Genomic DNA, 24,862 nt, shown 5'->3' on the forward strand with positions numbered 1-24,862 from the left:
AATCAATTATCAAAACAAGCCTTTCGTCAATGCATGTGCTAAAAGAAGTGAACGAATGTGTAGTTCACTTTAAGTTATTAAATTTCATAAATAAATGTGACTGTAAATAAGCATTTCTTAGTACACTCGTTTTTATATAATATTGGTAACAAAGCTAAAGCAAAACTAAATTAAGGCGGTACTGACAATAGTGCAACTTGAGATTCGTTTATTTCTTTGCATTTAGTGAAACATTATTTTTAGAAAAGGTATGTCTAAATGAAAATTATAAGAACTTGCAGGAACTTTGAATTCAATTAAATCTACACCCCCCCCCTCTCCCGCCCCCCCCAAAAACAACACATGGATGGGCTATTAAACTCTCTCAAAGAACATTCATGTTCAAAGTGTAGCCCCAGAATGACATTGAGTGGCCCACAATCAAAAGACAAATCAATGCAGGTAGAAAATGTTCCTGTGTAGCCAAATATTTGGATACCACTATTACAGAATGAGAATGTGACATGTTATGTGCTGCACATCTCACTGAGAGGTACTTTTGCATGTAAATGTTGAAATGGAAGTAGTCCCATTTCTGTCTGATTATTTTTTGAACTTCCATGTCTGGATCCAGTTGCTGCACAAAGAAATTAGTTCATAGTAGTTTTATATGAAAATAATTTATTTTGAAATAAAACTATATCTATGCATCACAGACATCTCACTGAACTATTTTTAATTAAACATGTCATGCATGTGCACAGCTTTAAAACCTACAGCAGTTCGGGGTTTGTGCCATTGCTGTTCTGTTTGAGTACAGCTGTGAACTAGAGAAACAACTGGGACACTGAGCTGGGAAAAGTGGGCTGTCTGGAACAGCAGAGCACAAAGCAGTACCAGACACAGGAACAACTACAGTACATGTCACCATGATAACCAGAACTGCATCTCTGAGTACTACCTGTTGAGAGATTATTTTCAGTCATTACATTTTGTTAAAACTTTGCTTTCAAACTGTTGGCACGAAATGGAGTGCCCTCCTTAAAACTGTTAAAAATACTGTGTTTAAATGGAACACGTGTTTACAGTAAAAACAGTCATAATCAATCAATTAGAATATTCTTTTTGATGAGGTCTGTTTATGAGATTGATCAGTTTGCCATATTAATGTGATGTAATACGCTAATCTTTTATCAGCTGTAAGCAGAAAATTATCATAATTAAAAGAAATAAAGGCTTAACCACGAGTTTAATTGAAAAAAATAAATTAATTTAGAAAATGTATTTTATTTAGTGAATCAAACTACTGAAATAAATGAACTGTTCAATATTACTCACATTTGTTGACTATGACTACATTTGGTGAGGAACTCTGATCTTTTAGAAATGTTTCCCATCTGAAGTCATTTACTAAGTGAAACTTTAAAGAGCAGTTTCTAAAGATATAAAATTACAAAAAGATCACAATCAACATTAAAACAAAACTGAAACTGGTCTTGTCAAGAAAGATAATAATTAAAAATGGGAGGGGGCTGTAAACACAATCCCATTTGAGCTCTTCACAAGAAGCATGCAAAAGTAATAAGAGGAAAAAATAATAAACAGTACGATTACAATAGGCCTTCACAGCGCTTCGCCGCTCGGGCCTAATAACAGGGAGGCCCTAAGGAACAATCAACTATGTTTATAATAGCAACAACTTTGAACCTGAACAATCGGCTGAACTCGAACTCTGACAAAATACCAGTGCTGCCCTACTTTTAAGTTATGGGGCTTCTCGTGTTTGATCATACTTCGGAAGTAAAAGGCCTCCCCCATTACTTGGTCTGTAACGTAAAAACATTGTCTGTTAGAATAAGAATGTTTAGAGACTTAAATAGCACATTTGTATAAGAGAAATATCCGAGAATATTGCTAAGCTAAAGTTAATGCTAGCCACAAAGATTAAAGAACTTTAAATTAAGACTCACCTTTGTATCCATAAAAGGATGACAGTGGAAGTCAGCAGAAAAATATGAAAATATAATTTGAGTCTTGTTTTATTCTCATTTTCTTCCAATTCAAACCAAAAATAGTATGAAGTACAACTGTTGGTGTCTTCTAACCTCACCTTCTCCCCTTCATAATAAAAGTATACATTCGGATGTAAAATATATACATAGTATACGCCACACAGGCCTCTCCCCAGAATACACAGAATGTCAAAAACACATAACATGTGAAACAACATCACAAGTACATAAAAGAAAACACACACAAAGGAAAAACTAAACAGCAGCGACAAACAAAACAATTGAAATACCTAACGGTAACGACTAGGGAGTTTAATAAGTCAGCCACCATGGCTTCTTTTCACAGGAACAGGGGTTGAAATTGAAAAAGACTCTCCAGATTGACTGCTACCAAACTGTCCACCTGAGGGGAACAAACCAGCTGTAAGGGGAGGACCCGGAAAAGTAGGTAAAGAAACTGGGGGACGACCACCACAAAGTGGCTGAGCCAACTCAACTGTGTCCCTGGTAACACATGAGCTGGCTTCAAACGGTCCACCGAAATACTCTCTTGATTACCCCCCAATTCCACCAAAAAATCCTTAGGTACCCTCTCCAAAACACGGAATGGACCATCGTAAGGAGGCTGAAGTGGTGAGCGGTGTGAGTCATGGCGGATAAATACATACTCGGCAGACATTAGGTCCTTTGGCACAAACACCTGTGGAAGGCAGTGATGTGCTGCCAATGGGGCAAAAGATCTAGAATCCCCATTTAGAACTGTTCTACTCCCCTTTGAATCAACCGAACCCACTGGACCCGGAAGAAATTCCCCTGGCACCTTCAAAGGCTGGCCCAGCACCAACTCAGCTAAAGAAAACCGCAGGTGCTCTTTTTGAGCCGAACGTAGGCCCAACAAAACCCAAGGCAGGCAAACTATACAGCTTTTATCCACCAACGAGGTCCACAATGCAGTCTTCATTGTGCGGTGGAACCTCGCACAAAGACCATTGGCCTGTGGATGGTATTCAGTAGTACGGTGGAGTTGAAACCCATGGCTCTCTACCACTCTGAAGTGAACTGGGGACTTCTGTCGGAGGTCAAGTCCAATGGCACACCAAACCGGGACACCCAGGAGGAGAAAATGCCCAAGTAACATCAACCAAAGTGGTTGATGACAGTGGAACTGCCTCCGGCCACCAAGTAGTTCTGTCCACCGTCTTCAGGAGATAGGTAAAACCTCTGGGAGGTGGAAGCAGCCCCACTAAGTCCACATGCACATGTTCAAACTTCCATTACAAAACAGGAAAGTGCTCCAGTGGAGCCTTTGCACCTTGGCACGCTGGCAAGCCAAACAGGAAGCCTTCCATGTTCGTACATCTTTGCGGAGTCCTGGCCACCTCTACCAGTTTAACAGAAGCTTTAACGCCCAGGTTTGAAAGGGAATAAACTGCATCACAAAACCGCCCACGCCAACTAGTAGCAACCAAAGGCCGAGATTTTCCAGTCGAGACATCGCAAAAAAGGGTTGCGCCACACTCACGAAGGCAGAACTCCTCTAAATGCAACCTGGATTCTGCCGCTTTAAAGACCAGAATATCCTGGTCTGTCAGTTGGTCTGTGGCCATGGCGAGATAGTCCACACCTAAATGCACAGAAGCAACCTTTGCTCTGGACAGTCAGCCAGCTACCAGATTATTCTTTCCAGCCACATGCTGAATGTCAGTGGTGAACTTTGAAATGGAAGACAAATGCCATTGTTGCCGAGCCAACCACAGTTCAGAAACTTTTGCCATAGCAAAAGTGAGAGGCTTATGGTCAACAAAAGCAGTAAAGTCCCTGCCCTCCAACATGAAGCGGAAATGGTGTGTTGCCAGAAAAAGGGCAAGCATTTCCCTGTCAAAGGTGCTATATTTTTTTTCGGCATCCCGGAATTTCTTGATTAAAAAAAAGCGAGGGGTTGCCAGGCACCATCCACCCATTGCTCACAAACTGCCCCAACTGCATAATCAGAGGCATCAGTTGTTAGAGCCACAGGAGCCACTGAAGATGGATGGGCCAAAAGCACAGCATTAGCCAAGGCCTTTTTGGCATCATCGAATGCCTGCATCTCGGGGGTCCACTCTATCTGTTGGTCCCCTTTTTTGCCTCTCTAAGTGCTTCATACAAGGGGTGCATGAGGTAAGCTGCCAGTGGGATGAAACGGTTATAAAAGTTTACCATCCCCAAAAACTCCTGCAGGGGCTTCACTGACGGAGGGTGGGGAAAAGCGAAAACTGCTTCAACCTTTACAGGTAGGGGAACTGCCCCTTGAGAAGACACTTTGTGTCCCAGGAACTCAACAGCAGGCAGTCCAAACTAGCATTTAGCTGGGTTCATGATCAGGCCATGTTCACTAAGTCTAACAAACAGCTGACGAAGGTGCACCATGTGTTCTTCCGCAGAGGGACTAGCCACCAATATGTCGTCCAAATAGACGAACAAAAATGGCATACCCTGCAGGACCGAATCCATAACCTACTGGAAAGTCTGCGCTGTGCCTTTAAGACCAAAGGGCATCCGTAAAAACTCATAAAGACCAAAAGGCGTGATAACTGCGGTTTTGGGTACATTCAAGGGATGCACTGGAACCTGATGGTAACATTGCATCAAGTTCACCTTAGAGAAAACGGTTGCTCCAGCCAGGTGGGCAAAAAGTCCTGAATGTAAGGAATTGGGTACCTGTCATTACTGGTTGCGTTGTTAAGGCGCTGAAAATTCCCACCGCGTCACCAATCCCCGTCTGCTTTGGGAATCATGTGCAACGGAGATGCCCATGGACTTTTGGAGGGCCGTACAATGCCAAGACGCTCCATGTTTGCAAACTCCTCTTTCTCTATCACAAACTTAGCGGTGACTAAGTGCTCGCACAAACACCGGTGGACCGACCGTAGGTACACAATGTTCCACCTCATGCTTTGCCACGGTAGCAGAAATTGTGGGAACTGCTAAAGATGGTAACTCTGCTAACAGACACTGATACTCATCACCTGTGAAAAGCTGTTGGCGAGGGGTCGATGGCAGGACCGCCAAGTTTATGATATGTATCAAAAGACACAAGCAGCATTAAGCAGCTGTTAGCAACAGGTACTAATAACCTAAAAGCACACAAAAAATCTGCACCCAAAATAGGTAAAGACACAGAAGCTATTACAAAGTCTCACTGAAACTGACGTCCATTGAAACACACAGTCACCAACCTCAATCCAAAAGTGCGAATCGGGGTGCCGTTACTTTCGCACAAAACGTCCGCTGCCAAAACTGGCACAACGCTCCGCTGTGCACCCGAGTCCACCAGGAAATGCTGTCCAGAGACCTCATCCATGACGAAAAGCAGCTTGTGCCGGCTCTGTCATTTCCCTGACCCATGAACGAATACTGGGAATGCAGTGCTTTGCCTTCACTCTGAACCAGCGATGGTAGAAGCAGAGAACAGAAACACGTGTAATAAGGAAGGAAACATTGCCCGAGCCAAGTAATGCCAGCATGTTCTCCGTCAGATCGGAGGGTTTGCGATAGCCCAAACCATTCAGAGAGAGCAAGCGATCAGCCTGCTCCGCATTTGACAGTTGGTAGAGTTGAAGCAGATTCTCCTTGAGCGCACTGTATTTGTTAGCGGTTTGTGGGTTCCTTAGCAAGACCCATCAGACAGCGGGTGAAAACGGAATCCAACACAGCAACTACATGGAAGTACTTGGTCTCATCTGTGGTTATCCAACGGAGATGGAACTGGGCTTCCACATGCTGGAACCTAGGTTCTGAATCATGGTTCAGAACTCCAGAAGCTTGACAACGGCAGCAGAAACAGAAGCGGCGGTTGGCAAGAAACTGGGTCCAAAACCACAGCTGGCGGAGAAACGACGGCAGCGTCTGGTGAGTTCTCGTTAAAAAACATGTCTCCAGCTTGCTTGTTGGGGCTTTGGATCCTGTCTTATAGATACACGATGTACATCGTTAATTGTTAGCTTGGGCAAGCCTTGCAAGCACCTAATGTGAGGCCCTGTCTCAAGGCTCAGTGCTCACCCTACACCCCTCTGTGAAGTGTGGATTCAGTCAAGTGCACACAAGGGTTCGAGTGAGCTGGTTTACAAGCATGCAAAAATGTGAGAATTGGGACAGTATGCTCCAAAATGGCGGGACGGGTCACTGTTTTAGGCATTTGTGCTGCTAAAAAGTACAACTACAACAAAGCAAATTACTTTAAATGTACAGTAAAATAATTTTTGCTTTCCTAAATCATTGTTGGATGTATGTGTTTTGTTATGACTTGTTGAATACAAACTGCCAACAGTTTGAAAATTCTATGTAATCACACATGTTCATCAGAGTGAAACTAAAGCTATTTCAATACTTTACTTTTGAAAACTGATTTTATTCTATTTTTTGCTACAGACAGCTTGCTCAATGAACTTTGCCATATTTTCAAAATGTCAAAAATACACATTAAAATGTACTAATATTCAATTTAACAGTCTGCCATTTGACTAATTAGAGGCACGTTTTTTTAAACTCTTAAAACCATCTCTTTTATACTGCTAAATGTTAGTTTGGTATAAAGTGGAGGTAATAACAAAGATCAAGTTAAGGACAATATGGCACATATATAAAAAATGCCTGATACTACATTTGAAAATAAAAGACACTAATGGAACTAAAATGTCCTTTTAGAAGGACATTTTAGTTCCTTTTAAAAGGACAAACTATGAATGTTGTGACTTTATAGATGAAAAATGTTAGAAGAAATTCATCAATTTTCGTTCCCTCTATTGACGAAACAATAGTTTAAAAATCATGATGAATATCTCTAAAGAAAATAAGAACCAAATAGCTTTCTATTCCACTCCAGCAAAAAAAACTTGACATATTAGTTTCATAATTATGTATAAAGTTTTCCCTATAATGACTTTCTGCAAAAGAAATTCAAATATAAATATAAAAGTAAATATAAATTCCTGTGCATTTTCTGGCTGAGAGTTTGAGACAATGCACCTTTTTTCAATTGCAACTTCATTAATGTTTTTAGAAAGATTTTCAAAAATGTATATTGTACAAGAAATCTATTCCATCTTTAAGTTTTAATACAACAAAATTTGGTCTTCAATCAGGGGATGAATAGTTAAATTATGATATATTTAATCCTCTGGCTAAGTTTTATTCACAAATACTGCTTTCTAAAAATCACCTCCATTTTTAAAGTGAAATCATTTTAATGGGAGACCACAGACAATATAGGAAATAGCATCCCTTCCATTTCTGAAGTGCATTGGTAATATTTCCAAATATGGTATTGGTCTGTTATGTGGTCTGTCCCTGCCCCTTACTGTTTGCTGCAGCGAGGTCCTCTTCCCAGAGACAATGCTTCAAGCACTGAATGATTAATCTTCTATTACTCACAACAATGTCACCTGTGACCTGCCAATGATGACCCATGTGAATCAATACACTTGACACCTGGCGCTCAGGTTTATTGATTGCAGGTGTGGTTGTGTGAAGATGGTAGCTTCTGTGTTTACCACTGTTCCCCTATTTGCCCTCTATCCTCTGCGAGCGCAAGGTTGAGATCCATCCATCTATGCATCCATCCATCCATCTTTTTCTGCTTATCGGGGGTCGGGTCTTGGGGGGTAGCAGCCTAAGAAGGGAGGCCCAGACTCCCTTCTTAGGTCCTCTGGGGAATCCCAAGGTGTTCCTTTCCGTCCTCCCGGTGGGACATGCCCAGAACACCTCACGAGGGAGGCATCCAGGAGGTTTTCTCCTGGACCCTACGGAGGAAACCCATTTCGGCCGCTTGTATCCGCAACCCAGAGCTCATGACCATAGATGAGGGTAGGAACATAGATCGACTGGTAAATCAATCAATCAATCAATCAATTAATCAATCAAATTTTATTTGTATAGCACATTTCAGCAGCAAGGCATTTCAAAGTGCTTTACATCATTACAAACACAGAAACACAATGCAATATAGAATCAATCATTAAGTCAAGTTCCATCAATAAATTTGTAATTGATTACATTTCAAATACAATTCTAAACAAGTGGGTTTTTAGTTGAGATTTAAAAGAAGTCAGTGTTTCAGCTGTTTTACAGTTTTCTGGAAGTTTGTTCCACATTTGTGGTGCATAGATGCTGAAAGCTGCTTCTCCTCGTTTGGTTCTGGTTCTGGGGATGCAGAGCAGACCAGAACCAGAAGACCTGAGAGGTCTGGAAGGTTGATACAATAAAAGCAGATCTTTAATGTATTGTGGTGCTAAGCCGTTCAGTGATTTGTAAACTAACAACAGTATTTTAAAGTCTATTCTTTGAGCTACAGGGAGCCAGTGTAGGGACTTTAAAACTGGTGTTATGTGCTCTATCTTCCTGGTTTTAGTGAGAACGCGAGCAGCAGCATTCTGGATCAGCTGCAGCTGTTTGATTGATTTGTTGGACAGACCTGTGAAGACGCTGTTGCAATAATCAATACAACTGAAGATAAACGCATGGATGAGTTTCTCTAGATTTTGCTGAGACATTAGTCCTTTAATCCTGGAAATGTTCTTCAGGTGATAGAAGGCCGACTTTGTGACTGTCTTTATGTGGCTCAGGAGGTTCAGGTCAGAGTCCATCACTACTCCCAGGTTTCGGGCCTGATCGCTGGTTTTCAGTTGTAATAACTTAAGCTGTGCATTGACTCTACATCGTTCCTCTTTAGGTCCAAAAATAATAACTTCAGTTTTGTTTCTGTTCAGCTGGAGAACGTTTTGGCACATCCACACATTTATCTGTTCTAAGCATCTGTTCAGTGATTGGATGGGCTCTGAGTCACCTGGTGACATCGTAATGTAGAGCTGTGTGTCATCTGCATAGTTATGGTAGCTAATATTATTTCCGGTTATAACCTGAGCTAGTGGGAGCATATAAATATTGAATAAGAGGGGTCCTAGGATTGAACCTTGGGGTACCCCACATGTGGCCTTTGACCTCTTTGATGAAAAGTTTTCATTTGAAACAAAGAAATCCCTGTTCTTTATGTAGGATTCAAACCAGTTAAGCACTGGACCGGAGAGTCCGACCCAACTCTCCATGGTCATTGTGCCCCCTTCAGATGAGGTTGAACGGCTTGTATCTGGGCCCCACACGGAATACTCATTGTCTCAGGAGACTCTGGGTTGAGCCTCAATGTCTTTGGTCTTTGTCCCAGTGGAGGACGAGATTGTTTTCGACAACAGGGGTCCTGCTTGGTTCCCTCACATATCAACAGAAGGTTGTGTTTACGGATGCATCCTCCATGGGCTGGGATATGACCTGGCAGGGTCGGAGGTAGACTTCAAGTGTGCTTTGTAAGTATTTATATTCTAGTTTCTAGTATATATTTACTCATAATAAGTGATATTTTCTTAGTATCAAGCTTTTATATCTTACAAAAACACTTAAAATAAGAAAAAATATTCTAACCTAAAAACCTCTTGGTGAGAAAATTATCTTGTCAGAAAGAAAAGCATAAATCTTCTTAAGTTAAGATATTTAATCTTACTAAGATTTAAATTTTTGCAGTGATGGGCATCATCTACGCACAAGCTGTTTATGCTAACAAATGGGCGATCTTTGCAACCTGGTGCCATGATGAAGGGCAGAATCCGGTGCAGTGTTCAGCTTCTGACATACTGACCCAGACACCCTACGGGGTCAGTAATGCCTGCCTTCCTGCAGGCATCTACCTTGAAAGTATATGAGGATGATATTTCCTATTGGCATGCTTGATTGAATGGTTGCTTGGAAAATAAAGACATTGTGCTCTTCTTAAGAGGTACTTTGCGTACCCCCCCAACTGCTCTGTGTTGTATGACCTTTCTCTGGTGCTTTAGGTTCTTCGGTCCCCCCTACTTGAGGCCTTTACATCTGCAGACCTCAAATGGATCTCACTAAAGACGCCGTTTCTTTTGCCAATGATTTCTGCAAAGCGTGTGGGGGAATTGCAGGCTCTCTTGATACCTGAGCCCTGCTGACGGTGGAACCTTGAGGGCTCAGGTGTCACACTGTGGCCTGATGTGGCATTTATTCCTAAAGTGCCACTGGTGGCAGGATGTACCCAGCCACTCCATCTTGCCCGGTTTGACACCGGGGGCCCCTCTGAACATCTGTGCCCTGTTCATGCTCTTAAGGCACATATATCAATTCAACTGTGTTTTCAAAAGATGAATGGCCTTTTTGTTTGCTATGCGGACTCACTGAAACTTCAGGCCCTTTCTGAGCCATAGCTTGCACACTGGGTTATGGATTTGATCACAATGGCTCATGCCTTGCAGGATTGTCCACTGCCAGCAAATGTGAGATGCTATTCTATGAGGGGCATGTCTTTGCATCTCACGAGAAGGTTGAGGGATTGAGTGCTGAGTGTCATGTGACTATATAGAGTCACATTGGTCACCGACAGGTCAGGTGACTTTGCTGTGATTAATACTCAACCTGTGAATGCGCAAAAATGATTATTCAGTGCTCGAAGCACTGCCTCAGGCGGGCATCTGGGATTTATGGAACCATAGTTACAGTGGTAACTTTTACTCTGGGACTCTGAAAATCCAATTCCTCCTCATTGTCAGTTTTCTTCCACCATTGAAAGAATTGGAACTTTCTGTATTTGAATATGTTCTTGATTTTATCCACCTTGACAAACAACCGTACTTCCATTTGAAGAAAAAAGTAATCCCCATAGCATAATTCTGCCACCACCATAATTTTTGCCAATTTCTTGGATTTATCAGACTATAACACATTGTTTCATGTTAATGTGTATATAAATAACTAACTCTGAAGTTAAAAGAAAAAGTCTAGTTAATCAGAAATCTCACAACACCCTGCAGTTCTTCCAGGTCCCTCATGTTGAAGACTTCTGTTCTGTTCTATAAGGTTCTGCTCTAGTTCCAGAGTGAAAAGTTCTATACAGACATGGTGCTGATGCAAGGGCAGCAGAATGTTTTAGTATCCTTACTGAATGTGACAAAGCGGACAGTATGGTGTGTAGTTGCAGGACAGACATAATCTCACACCAATGATTGATATTGATATGATATTGATTCAGGCTCGGGTTGTCTCTCCCTTCCTGGGTCCTCCCTCTGACTACGCTGTGGTGAAAATGATCCCTGACGAGAGGCTGCCTCCGCGGAACCTCCATCGTGTGCGTGTGGACAAGACACAGGCCACCCTGAAATGGCAGCCACCCTACGACACACCAGATGCCCCCCTGGTATGAGGCTGTCACTCTGCTCTGAGACGTTGCCATGTTGGTGCTTTTAAAGGGGCAGTGTCATGTAAAATCCATTTTTTGAGCTTTACATCACATTGTTATGTTAACCCCTCATCAAAAACATAACCTGGAGTATTGTTTTGATTCTTTCATATATGTTTTTTTTTTAAAAGTATTACCATGGCAACCACTCAGCTGTTCGAAACGCTGTGCATGCCAGCCCCACCCTCTTAAGTTTCCGAGCTTCCGTCTGATAGAGCATCCCTTGGCCTTGTAACTCCTTGTAACTCCCCCACTCCTTCAAACTAGCCAACAGCAATAAGCAAACACCTGGTGGAACTGAGAATTTGCAGAACTCATTGCATGAGCTACTTTTCAGTGAAACACTGGTAAAAATGTTGTTGAAGAGTTAGTAGAATAGCCATGTTGTGATGACTACCTCAAGCTCGAGTTTCAGAAAGACCAGGAATTTTTATAGAGACAAAGGCCCAATTTAAAGACACTAAATTATAAAATAATTTTTTTTGCAATTGTTATACTTCAATTTGTATAACAATTGTAGTTAACATATTTACTTGATTGTGCCATAGAATAGCACTGTATGCCTGAAAAATGTGCAATAATGCCCTTTTAACTTTACTTTGGGGATTTCTGTGAAAGAATACCCACTTCAGTTTGAATGCTTGTGATCCATCTGGTGTGCTCACCTGCTCTGTTTGTGTGTCCATCCTCTAAGACATATGTGATTCACGTGAAAGATGTAATCCGGAAAGGGGAGAGGGACTACAAGCTGACTACCCAGAACAACACGGTGGAGTACCTGCTGAGAGGCCTGGAGTCGGGAGGAAGGTACAGCGTCTCCGTCCGCCTTCGCAACATGACCAAGGAGGCCAGCTTCACCCTCAACACAGGTCTGTCAAAGCCACTCCTCAAGGGATGGAGTTTAATAAATTATATACTTTCTTCCAAAAAAAAGTGGTCAAAGCTTCCACCAGCTTTCACTCCCAAACATGAGTAAACACAAGGCAGCACAAATATATCCATTGTTGGAGATATGTGACTCCTCCTACACAGCCAAATGGAAGGAGATTGAATGTACAAGCAATGGTGTCATCTTGCAAGCAGCAATTGGAAATATACACTTAATAAAAGACCTTAAAGAACTCAATCCATGTTCAGAAATGGCACTCAAGACCTGGCCAAAATTAGTAAAAGAAAAGAAAGAGTCCTGTTTGCCAATCGGATGGATAGCATGTGACCAAGACTTTACCCCAAATAAAACAGATAATACTTTTAAAAAATGGATTGAAAAGGGCTTGGTAAAATACAATGATTCATATCATAAAGGCTGTCTGAGGACCTTTCAAGACATTAAGCAAAAATATGGTCTCTATAACAGATTTCTTTCATTATTTACAAATCTGGCACTATTTAGAAAAAACTAATTTGTTGGTATCTTAAGTATCTTTCTTTAAGTATCTTAACTTTAAGTATCTTAACTTTAAAAATCGTTATAGTTTTATTTAGTGAAAGCAAAATAAGGCCTGCAATATTAATATCAATATCAGCCCAAATTTTTTTATGTTGCTGCACCTCTAATATTTTTTTATGTGTCTGCAGCAAAATCTTTTAAAATATTTTACATATTATTGCTAGAGCTAGACCATATTATAAACAAAGTTGCAATGTTTTGGTAAATACTATAAAATTGTGGTCATTTTAATTTATAGTCATCATAATGGTGGGATTCTAATTTGGATCCAACGTTAGCATGGAGTTAATGTCATTCAAGTCTATGATGAATTCATGTAGGTGTCTGATTTTAACTGTAGTTTTGCTCACAAGAGCAGCAAAATGATTTGATTTATTATTTCCCTCCTTTTCAGTTCCTTTGCCTGCTCCAGAAGCCTTGAAAATTCTGACAGAAAATGACCATGTGTTCCTCTTCTGGAAGAGCCTTGCAGTCCGAGAGAAGGGCTTCAATGAGAGCAGGGTGAGAAATTACTGACTTCTGCATTGCTTTAACAGGGCCACTGCCACCTCACCACTTCCTAGACCAGGATATACTCAGGCTTATTTGCATGATCCAATCCTAACATTATATTGTTGTCTATTAAGGTAGGAATAGAGCTAGCATTTAAAGTTGCTTGAACCATACAAACAAACTCTGTATGTCAAATAAATGCTCTAACCTCTCAACATGATTATAACAAATAATGCAGTCACCACTATCCAAACTATATTTTTCGTTATATTTGGGAGTGGCACATTCCCTTTAGAGTTCAGAGACCATCTTTTATTACTGCCACTTACTTGTGTGTAGATTCCTTTACATTAGTAAGATGCTTTATCTGCTTTAGTGCTGTAGTCTGATCTATCAGGAGATCCAGTTGTTAAGTGATCCCCAGTCTTTCAGTTGGGAAACATAATCCAGTCAGTAGTGTGAACACTTTCTATTTTCAAAATCTTGGATGACTGCAGGTAACATTTGGCTGTAGTCAGAATTTATGGTTCAACAATAAGAAAGCGATTGTGAAAAACCTACATTCATCCAAAAGTTCCAACACCAAACTACTGCTGATCTAAAGAACTCAAAGAGCAGTAAATCACCACAAAGAAACATTTTGATGATCCTTGGCTGGTTCCCACAACAAGATTTTAAATTATCTGCCGATCTTCAAAACCGGAGGGACCACACATGATAATAACTGTGTGGTCCCCCTGAGAGGAACCAAACCTGCTAAAGCTTAACAGGTTTGGTTCTACAGTGTGTGGTGTTAAGTCACATAGCTGGAGCAACACACCACACACAAACTGATTTCACTCCCCAACATTCAGCTGTCAGATGGGAAGTTTTACAAAATCTCAGGACCAAACGTGAGTTAAGAGTAAATAAACATGGCCGAAAGCGATAGCTTGTGGACTGTATTTAACAGAGAAAAAACCCCAATACAAACATGTATGCAACATACACCTTTCTTGTTGCCATGCCAGATATTTTGTCTTTGTTGTATTTTTGATTCCTTTCTGTGTTTCCATCATTTCCTTTCTGATTGGCTATATATCACATTCAACAGGTTGCGTTGTCGTTTGTCTTTGGGGAATACCACACATGCTGCGATATCAGGACAAGACGATCCAATATGTTGAATATCCCTGATTTTAAATGTGAGCATTCCTGAGCGGACCAGATTTGTTAATACTCCACACACGGCAGGAAGAAGATCTCCTAATATGATAGGAAGCAGCTCAATAATCTGGATGTTCTTAAAATTGTCGGAAGGGGAAGATCAGGACAAAACTGGCATAAAAATCTGTCCGTGTAAACAAGGACAGAAGGGATAAGAGGGATAAGACAGAAGACAGAGGTTCAGGCACACGGGTATCGCACAAACCACATACAGAGGGCTTTAGTCCCACACACTGCTGTCATAGGTTCGAGTCTCACGTCTCGAAGTCCACGACCTTTGCCACATGACCTTTCCCTTTCTCATTACCCACCTTCCTGTCTGACCACTCTTAAATAAAGGCCACTAGAGCCAATAAAATCTTAATGAAAAAAAGACAGAAGTTCAACCACTTGAAGCTTGTAAGTCAGTGTGATTTATTTACTGATAGATTCTACTGCTGTTGTTCACAGGGATATGAGGTCCATGTGGTTGACAGTGTGACCAACCAGACAGTTTATCTAGGAAACACCACAGAGACTTACTTCCGCATCAGCAGTCTGCTGGTGGGACACAACTACACATTCTCGGTGCAGGCCAGGTGCCTGCTGGGTGGCCAGCTGTGTGGGGAACCTGCACTCTTGCTCTACAACCAACAGACAGGTACGGGTGATCCTCTAGAACCTCCAGGGAAGGGTTATCGCACAGATTGATGAAGCTGGGTTTAATGAGGAGCGCAAACCACATGATAAATACTCAACTTGTATGCTACTTTTGATCATGTCAAACATCCCATGCATTAGAAAGAGAAATCTTAATTTCCTTTTCTTGATGTTGTTTTTCCCACCTGTTTAGGGAGCAGCGATGCATCCCGCAGTGAGAACCATTCCAGAGATATGGCATCAGTGGTGGTTCCTGTCCTCTTTCTGCTGGTGGTGGTCGTGGGCAGTGGCCTAGTGGCGCTCTATATACGACACCGTCGGTTGCAGAACAACTTCACTGCCTTTGCCAACTCCCACTACAACTCACGCCTTGGTTCTGCCATCTTTTCCTCTGGGGATGAATTAGGTAACTGTAAAGGATTCTACACATAGCAAGTTAAATCAAGTTTGGTACATTTTGGGGGAATTTTATGTGATAAATCAAAATAGCACCAAATGTAGAGTGGAAGAAAAAGGTTGTTTTTAAAGGGCATAATGATGGAAAATCAACTTTTTTGAGCTTTCTATCATGTTATAATGTTATTCCCTCATCAAAAACATACCTGGAGTGTTGCTTTGAGTCTTTCATGCTTGTTTGAGAAATCCTTTAAATATATCCATGGTAACCCTGAAAAACAAACCCTGGATCACCAGTGGCCTAATGGAAATTTTAAACAAGAAAAAAGAGCCTTTAAACAAGCAAAACAAGGAGTTATTGGGGAGTATACAGAAGCAGTTAAAAGTCAAGATTAGAGACAGCAAGGAGAAGTACAGGAAGAAGCTGGAGAACAACCTTCAGAGGAACGATCTCACAGATGTGTGGTCAGGGATGAAGAAGATTACAGGCTTCAAGCAAAAGGAGGATCAGATCAATGGAAGTCTGGACAGAGCAAATGAGCTGAACACATTCTTCAACAGGTTCTTCAACTCATCATCATAATCTCCTGTCTCCAGCCATACAAATATCCCACCTTCCTCTGATACCCCTTTTTCCCACTTATACCCCTTTTTCACTGGCTCTACTCCAGCTCGGCCTGCCTGGGCTCCTCTCTGCTTCGGAGTGAACGCGTTTCCACAGGCCCGGTTCGACTCCGTAGCTGCATGACACCTCCTGGCGGTCAGGGGTATAGCGCCCCGCCTCCAGGCGCTATGTGTTGTGCTTTGTTAAAATGCGTCCTAACGCGAGTTGTTGTTTTTCTGAGACAAAAGAAGAAGAGAGAGAACTGAGCAATTTTTTATAGCCTGATTGTGATTTTTCTGAGATCTCAAGAAAATGCTCAGTGGGAGGAATCCTGCGATTGTGGTGAGAATGACAGCTGATCTCCACCTTGCAGCGGGAGGAAAGCAGGTGGCCCAGACATTGCAGGGTAAGCTAATGATGATTTGTGTATTATAGTATTATAAAACTTGTAATACAGTGCCGAATATACACGTGCTAATTTTATCCAGGTGTCGCAAATAACTTAAAGTGTCAGAATTGCATGTTAGTGCCGCACATTCATAATATATTTCAATGTGTTTTCAGATGTTGGTAAACTGTCACCGCAGATCATCAGTGTGGTTATTTCTGCAGCCTCTGAGTTGTAGCATGTCTCATCAGTGTCCGTCTTCCTGACTGCCAGTCTGTGTTACCTTCAGGATGCCCAGAGACCTTCACCTTTATGGAGCAGGCATGAGCTCAATGTGTTGATTTATAATTTAAAAAAAATGCTTCTGATGTTCTCACAGAGTTGAAGTGCATTAACAATCTGTTGTTTTTAATTTCTCAATATGTTTAATTGTGATTCATCTAAAGTTCAAGTTGCACTGAAAACAAATAAAGCTGTATTCCTTCTAATCTGAGCTATTCTAGTTTTGATCAAACCTTCCATGTTTTCACATTTTGGTCACTAAGAATTAATCAGGGGCTTAAAAGTTTAAACTTAATCTTGTTTATCATTAATTAAGACTACGGGTTTTGGTCACATCTTCTCACTTTCTTACATTGAAGATTCTCCAAGAAGACAGCTAAACAGTGAGTGGATAGAAGGATGTTGTACAAAATAGAAATTAGCAAACATGACTTGTATTTTGGGGTCATGTGGAGCAACCCTGATAATAATGTCAAAATGTTTGGTTTGCTGAATAATGTATGTTCCATTTTGGATGCCTTCATTGGTAATCTACAATGTTAAGTGTCAATGAAATATTTACAGTATGTAATAATAATAATAATAATAATAATAATACTTTATTGATTCCCTAAAGGGGGGGGGGATTTAGTTTGTCCCAACATTGCACACAATAACAACAATAATAAATAACAATGAGCATATAATGATAGTCCTAAGGACACACATATTGCTCAGTACATGAAATATATAATCAACATTTAAAATGCACAGCTCTAGTATGAATTATACAGTCTGATAGCCTCGGGCAGAACGCTGTAGCGTTCTTTATCACATCTGGGCTATAGTAATCTTGGGCCATGTCTGCTCCTCGGGATGTCCACCATGTTGTAGAGGGGATGAAAGGGGTTATACTTCTGATCTTCTTCAGCATTCTGTCTCTCATCACCTCTTCCAGTGGACCCAGCTTGATCCCTACAATTGACTCAGCCTTTCTTATTAATTTGTTAAGTCAGTTTGAGTCTTTCACCTTCATTGCAGCACCGCAGTACACCACTGCATTGAAGATGGAACTAGCCACTGGTGACTGATAAAATAATAATATAATGTTATTTTCACTCTAAGGCTCCTCACATTTTTGGGAGGATTGTATTAGGACCTTGATGCCATACAAACTACACTGTGTATAATGTGTTATAATGTGTGGAGTGGGTATAAAAAAAGAGACTTTCTTCATTGAAAGTCTAGGAAGAAGGAAATGCAAAACAGCATTTATTTTTCTTCTTTTGCTTGCCTTAACTCTTCTCCATGGAGCTCTACCATCTCTGCTAGTAGCTGTTTCCTCCTGAAGGAGATCCAGTTGTTTTGACGGTTCCTCTCATTGTTCACCATCGTGTCAATCACGTTCCTCTTCTTCTGCTCCCTGGGAAAAGTAATCAGATGTTATAGCTTATAGCACATAAATGTAGATAAATAACACAGAGTTACTAATGTGGACATTAGAAGAACTTATCTAAAACAGACACCTTACTTTATATGTATACTAGCATTTTTTTTTTCCATCCAGACATACACAATTATAAATAACTGGAATAGTTGTGTAAATCAAAGAAAAGCGTAATTACTTGTAAGTTTTAGACCTATGCAGACATACAGCCATGGGTAAAATACCACTCTCGTATTCTTCAGGTTTGTTGTATGTTTTTATGTCCTGTACAATTAATTATTCCATCCATCCATCCATCCATCCATTTTCTTACACCCTTGTCTCTAGTGGGGTCGGGAGGTGCTGGTGCCTATCTCCTCCAGCTAACGTTAGCAATTCATAGCCGTTGAATTAGAGAACTGATATCTAGCCATTTTACAATAATAGAATATCATATAATATGTTTTAGTATCTCCCAATGAGGAAAATTCAGATGCAACAATATCAAAATGACAAACAATTGAAGCACACTGCTCCAACAATATCTGAATATTGAAACTGATGCAAAGAAAAGCCGGCATCTTTGTTCACCGCATGCTTGTAGCTTCCATCACTTCTGTGTATCAAGGGTCAGGTTTAGGGTCATCTTAGGCAGGATTTTGTTTACTCAACCAAATATAACATGGGTATGACATGATATCTCTGTCTGTCTCTCTGTCTGTCTGTCTGTCTGTCTGTCTGTCTGTAGATAGATAGATAGATAGATAGATAGATAGATAGCTATCATGTCGTGACTATGTTGTCTTTGGTTGGGTGAACAAAATCCTGCCTAAGATCAGTAGCTGTTAGCGATCAGTAGCACACTGCTGGCGGATGTTTAGTGTACTACAGAACATATTTCATAAGTGAGCAGAGAGTCCGAGCAGAAGAGACGTTTTGAATACAAGCATTACAAGTTTTGAGAAGAAAGACACAAAGTCGTGCTTTCAAAAATGTAAGAAAAAATATTTAAAGTTATGAGAACAAAAGACATGACATCCTGTTTTCAGACTGAAAATGTATGCTCTTAGATTATGGCAGAAAAATTCCTCCATAATTGACCTCTGAGAGTTTGCATTTACATTGTTATGCAATGCAAATACATAACAATGTATAACATAACAAATACAAATTGTATCTATTTATTGTATGACAATAAATATTGTATTGTATGGCAATACATACAATATTATGTATTGTCATTGTCATTTGAGAAATTTGCGTAAATATACACAAACTTTGTCCTGCAGTGAAAATGTGCGGCAGCCACACAAACTTTCTTTGTGGACAATAACAAACTACAAAGCACTAAAACTCACCTAAAGTCACTGAAATCTGACTACGTTTCATATTATTTAGACCAAGAAGTATCACAACCTGTTTTTAAATTATTTAAATGTTTTATTGTTTAAACTTAAACAATGAAACTGAATTACATGCATCCTTGTCAGTAACATAACACACACATAAAATAAAAGGATCAGAAAACCCCACTCAAATGCAAATAGTATGTTTCCTCAGATTTTGTCACATAATGATGCAATGCATTGGTCTGTGTGCTCTAGTGCATGTTATCTGTGGAGTAATTTCATTCTCACTGCAAAAGAAAAATGGGGTTGGATCAGCAGATTAACTCCAAACAGGTCAATTTTTAATATTTTTAAAGTAATCAAGGTGTGTGTAGACAATCACATGTATATGATTAGGTGTGCCAAAGTGTGCTTAAGTAATTGTGGAATGCTTTGGGTTTGATGGAGAAAATTGCCAATAGAAGGATTTGTATAGGGAGCATGTGTTCAGAGATCATGTGGATCAATTGGCACATGTTGGTGTTTTATTACTCAGAGTGATCATTCTCTAACAAACTTGTCCCTGCCTCAAAAAGAAAGCGTTAATGGTGCTGGTGCAGCTGGAGCTGCTGGTCAGACAATCATCCTTCAGTTGAGCCATGCCAGCTTTGTGAATAGAAAGCATCTCTATTCTGTAAATGTGCAACTTGTATCAGCAAAAATGCCTAATAAATATAGTGGCTATCTGTCTTTAGCTGAATGCTCTGCTGTTAAAACAAGCATTTCTATTTGCATTAATCAGCATTGTCTTTCTTAATTCCCTTTTTTCTATTTGCATTTTTCCTGTAAAATGTATTGTTTTACTTTTTTCTCAGGTAACTTTTTGACCTGAAAGCAACTTTTAAAGTAAATATATATTGTTATTATAAATACTTATATTACTACAAAAAGAGAGCGTTGCCATTGTGGTGGCACCTTTCCGGGTATTTATAGTTATTTACATGTTATGGGTGGGGACGGGGCGGACCAGCAGCTGCTCTCTTTTTCCTTCATATTTGGATGTATAAAGGAAATGTATACATCTGACTTTTTTCTGTGTGTCTCACTTTTCAAAATTTGTCTCTACACCAGGGGTGCCCAAAGTCAGTCCTCGAGGGCCGGCATCTTGCATGTTTTAGTTCTATTACACACACAATATCGGTATTTTGAGGCTGTTTTCACTCCACCTTTAGGATTTGGGGTCATAGTTCAGGGATTATTTGAATTCTGGTTATGCCAATCATCTGCTCTCAGTTATAAAAAAAAAGAAAAAAAACCCAAGCAAAAAATTGTGAACTTAAGTCTGCAAAAAGAACAAACCAGAACTAACAGAGCTATGCCAACATGAGGCCACCATGAGTGGCTCACTTCTAGATACATAAATTATATCTGAAGTGTTCTCTTTTCTTTTGCTTAGGTGATGATGATGAAGATGCTCCGATGATCAGTGGTTTCTCCGATGATGTTCCCATGGTTATTGCATAGCAGAACATCTCTTTTACTACACCCGCCCCCCCTCCTGCTCCTTGTGTACCCTTTTCCCCTCCCTGAGCCCCCGGCGCTCCCCATCAGTGGTGCCTGCACATCGAAGCGTCAGGATAACATGTGGAAACTTACATCAACTGGAATCCATCCACTTGGCAGGAAACATAAAGAAAAATGAGAATATCTTAAAAGATTAATATTTTTCAAGGGTACAATGCACTTTTTTGGAGGCGCAGTAACTTATTTTTTGTAATGTTAAATATATGTGTATGATGTGGAGCCAGAAAAAGTACTTGGAGGAAAAAGTAGAAACAGAAGAAAACCGTGAATGATCGGAGTTTGTCTGGCGAATGAAAGACCCAATCTGGAATTTAAACTCTGCACTGGCATTGTTTAAAGCCAAAATAAGTAAACGGAAAATTTAGAGAGAGAAAAAGGGAGACGAAAAAACTAGCTTCAGGTCAGTAAAAGGTAGATGTTTTAGTAGTGCAATGTGTACTCTTGAAGTATATGTTGTACTATATAAGCATGTCCATATTTGGTGCCCCATGTGAGGCAGCTGGAAGAATTCACTGTGGATCATGTTCCGTATTTGCAGAAGAATCCGCCAGTACACCCCAACATGTCTGTCTCTGAACATAGTGTACATAGAGAAACACTTTTCCTTTTTACCACCAGCACACTGTTTTTTGTAGAGTCAAACACACAGGCAGGGATTGGAGAATAAGCCTGACATTTGGCCTCCATGCTTTGCAAAAATCATCATACCTATTTATAAATATTGACTTTTTAAGATCGTCTCCTTGTAATGCTGTACCATATCATTATGTAAAATGTGTATTTTGGTTGTTTTTTTTTTTTTTTAATCCTTCAGGATGACAAATTATTGTCCCGAGCATTTTTGCCTTAGCTGTGATCATAGAGCAAGTGAGTTCAGGGTTCTCAGGGAACTGTGTCAGAGCGGACACCAGCGCAGCATCATAGCCACTACCACGGCTTTTTCTCAAATGGACGTTTACTGATGATCAGTTTTTTAAAGAGCTTTGGGTGGCTCTAGCAGGTTTCTGTCACTGATTAGGTGACAAAGTCAAGACCTTAATGGGATCGTTTGAATCGTGTTCTGTGGAGAGGTTATGAGCAGGTAACATCTCCTGCAGTAGCTCCTCAAAATGGATAGTTTGGAACTTTTAATCTGAGCAGTTTACAGCTGCAGTATATAACTTTTATAATATATATATATATATACAGTACAGACCAAAAGTTTGGACACACCTTCTAATTCAATGGGTTTTCTTTATTTTCATGACTATTTATAAGGCAAGAAATCCCACTTATTAACCTGACAGGGCAGGTTGACCTATGAAGTGAAAACCATTTCAGGTGACTACCTCTTGAAGCTCATCAAGAAAATGCAGAGTGTGTGCAAAGCAGTAATCACAGCAAAAGGTTGTTACTTTGAAGAAACTAGAATATAAGGGGTATTTTCAGTTGTTTTACACTTTTTTGTTTAGTGCATATTTCCACATGTGTTATTCATAGTTTTGATGCCTTCAGTATGAATCTACAATGTCAATAGTCATGAAAATAAAGGAAACTCATTGAATTAAAAGGTGTGTCTAAACTTTTGGTCTGTACTGTATATACAGTATATATACAGTATATATATATATACACACAGCACAATCTGAGACAGATTGTAATAAAAAAAATTGGTCTCCTCTGACTCTTCACTGTGCTCCTACAGCCATCTGCAGAAATACACCACTGGGTCAGAACTAACCAATCAGAGCCAGGAGGAGGGGCTTAGATCTGTCAATCACTCTCATGTGCACTCTGCTCACACTCTCCCTCTTGCACTCGATTTAGTTTGCCATGAATGCTAGTTAGCGCCACTAGCTTCTGATGACAGCAGATAGTTTTTATGTAGCAGTATGTTGTTTTCCCACCATTATCGCATTGAACATTGTGTACATAAGACTGATTCTCAGCACTTAGGCCCTCCTCCTGGCTCTGATTGGTTCTTTCAGACCAAGCGGTGCATTTCTAAATGACACTAGGACCACAGGGAGCGGGCAGAGGAGTTTTGATTTTTTTTTCAGATTATCTGTCTCATACTGTCACAACATGGTGACACTTAACAAATATTTAAAAGACATTTATAAAAGTTACATACTGTAGCTTTTATAATGCTGATAAGTACTTAATGAGTTGGTATTGGATCATAAAGCTAATGGTTAGTCAAGCATTGGCTCATCCTGAGATAACCCAAGTCTCAAAAATATTGTTTTTCATTCATTATAAACCTTTAAAACTTCAGAGTAATACCCTATCAATAACATAGAGTACACTTAATCGCAATGTGATTTTTACTTTTCTTTTTTACTGGTTAATTGGACTGGTATTGATTCACATGTTCTTTTCTCAGTCTGTTTCTTCCACCACCTGGAAGATAAGAAGTGGTGCATTTCTTCCTACCTCAGTACCCTGTGTAAATAATCAACATGTTCATTGTAAATAACAGACTGATGCAAATATAAGTTTCATAGTGCTCACTTCTATGACATGTGAAAACAGTAGAAATCCTGCCATCAGAACCAAGTAACCTGGATTGATAATAAATTAAAACAGCAAGAGAGTTATCTATGGCACATAAGATAGTTATGGCTCACTACCTTTTACCAGGACTTCACCAGAGTTTGGGTAAGATGTAAGATGTTTTGACTGCCTCTTTGTGCTAATGTCAAGTTAGAGCAGGACTCGCATCAAAGCATAGTGCTGTTCTGTCAAGTCTCAGAAATAGCATAGTCATACTAACTATTCATAACCTGTCCACACAACACTTAGATAAACAGTTGAATGTTCTATTTAACTCCATCCAGACTTCAACTTCATCAGAGCCATCAAAGGATTCAAATCACTGAGATCAGAACGTTCCGCCTCTCTATTGCCTCATCTCCACTGAGCAGTATGGAACAGTTTGATGTCTGTTTTCATTATAAAAGCATCCCAGTACCCCACCATGTACAACGGTACAGTACGGTCAGGGTGGAGCTGCCAGCTTCACATATCACAGTCCATTTCCTGGAGGACAAAAAAACCATCACTGCTTTCAACAACCACGAGACATACTACTGCGTCACATTTGCCATCGCACGATTCTGATGCAATATTAGGCATTTGGGTTTAAGGGTACCTGCCCAGTGAAAACTGGTGAAAATGCTGCTCTGAATACGCCGGACCATAAAACAGCGTAACAAACTGCACCCACCCAGGGCATGCCATTTAGGGGAGACGAAGTGGTTCTGTCTAGTCATGTCTAGTCAACAGTCTGCTGTTGTTGATTGTTCAGAGATGTCTTTCCTTTGTCTATGTAAACAGAATACCTGTAAACAAGTTCACATCCAGAATAAGAAGGAAAAAAAGAAAACAGGCCTGTGTTCATATCTACACCACACCTCCAGCTCCCCCACACTGTTTGCTGATGTTTGTGTTTTGCCTTCGGGCCTGAGCCATTTGAAATTCGTGGTGTCCTGCTTTCTTTCATTCATGAAGTCTTCATAACTGTATTTTTAAATGTGTTCTTTCCAAAGCATCAACCCAGCTTGCTATGCTAGTGTTACCACCTGTCTTTGCTTAAAGAAAAAATATAGAAGTCGAGCTGACAGCCTTTATGTCTACAGAGTAAAATGCTCTGTAAAACTCCAGCTGTGAATATAGAATGTCCATTCACTAGCTCAGAACTGTTTGGTTCCTCTTGACGTCAGCGCTCAGTTGTGACATTAATTCAGGGTTCCTACGCAGTCTGGAATTTTAGTTCACCATTTTCCAGAAGTATGGCAAAAGAAAATATGGAAAAATATGTCTAAGCTTTTGT

At 40.2% G+C, this 24,862-nt stretch overlaps 1 protein-coding gene and 1 long non-coding RNA gene across 7 annotated transcripts in view; both read left to right on the forward strand.

Annotated features, from left to right (window-relative positions):
• The window catches only part of sorl1 (sortilin-related receptor, L(DLR class) A repeats containing), a 195,780-nt gene extending 173,947 nt beyond the window's left edge, over positions 1–21,833 (forward strand). For 5 of the 6 annotated variants that reach the window (XM_027999187.1, XM_027999185.1, XM_027999186.1 and 2 more), the window contains 6 exons: positions 11,068–11,232; positions 11,969–12,143; positions 13,119–13,225; positions 14,873–15,062; positions 15,255–15,467; positions 20,921–21,833. In XM_027999187.1, coding sequence (XP_027854988.1) covers positions 11,068–11,232; positions 11,969–12,143; positions 13,119–13,225; positions 14,873–15,062; positions 15,255–15,467; positions 20,921–20,988 — 918 coding nt within the window. In that variant the 3' untranslated portion in view covers positions 20,989–21,833. Of the gene's footprint in view, positions 1–11,067; positions 11,233–11,968; positions 12,144–13,118; positions 13,226–14,872; positions 15,063–15,254; positions 15,468–20,920 lie in introns of those variants that run through there. The other variant, XR_003593165.1, reaches the window with a different exon arrangement.
• On the forward strand, positions 15,671–16,937 carry LOC114133355 (uncharacterized). Its single transcript, XR_003593169.1, has 2 exons — positions 15,671–16,467; positions 16,626–16,937. It is a non-coding gene; the product is annotated as an uncharacterized LOC114133355 (long non-coding RNA).
• Positions 21,834–24,862: the final 3,029 nt, after the last annotated feature.

Source organism: Xiphophorus couchianus, chromosome 18 (assembly GCF_001444195.1).
Source record: "Xiphophorus couchianus chromosome 18, X_couchianus-1.0, whole genome shotgun sequence".
NCBI lineage: Eukaryota > Metazoa > Chordata > Actinopteri > Cyprinodontiformes > Poeciliidae > Xiphophorus > Xiphophorus couchianus.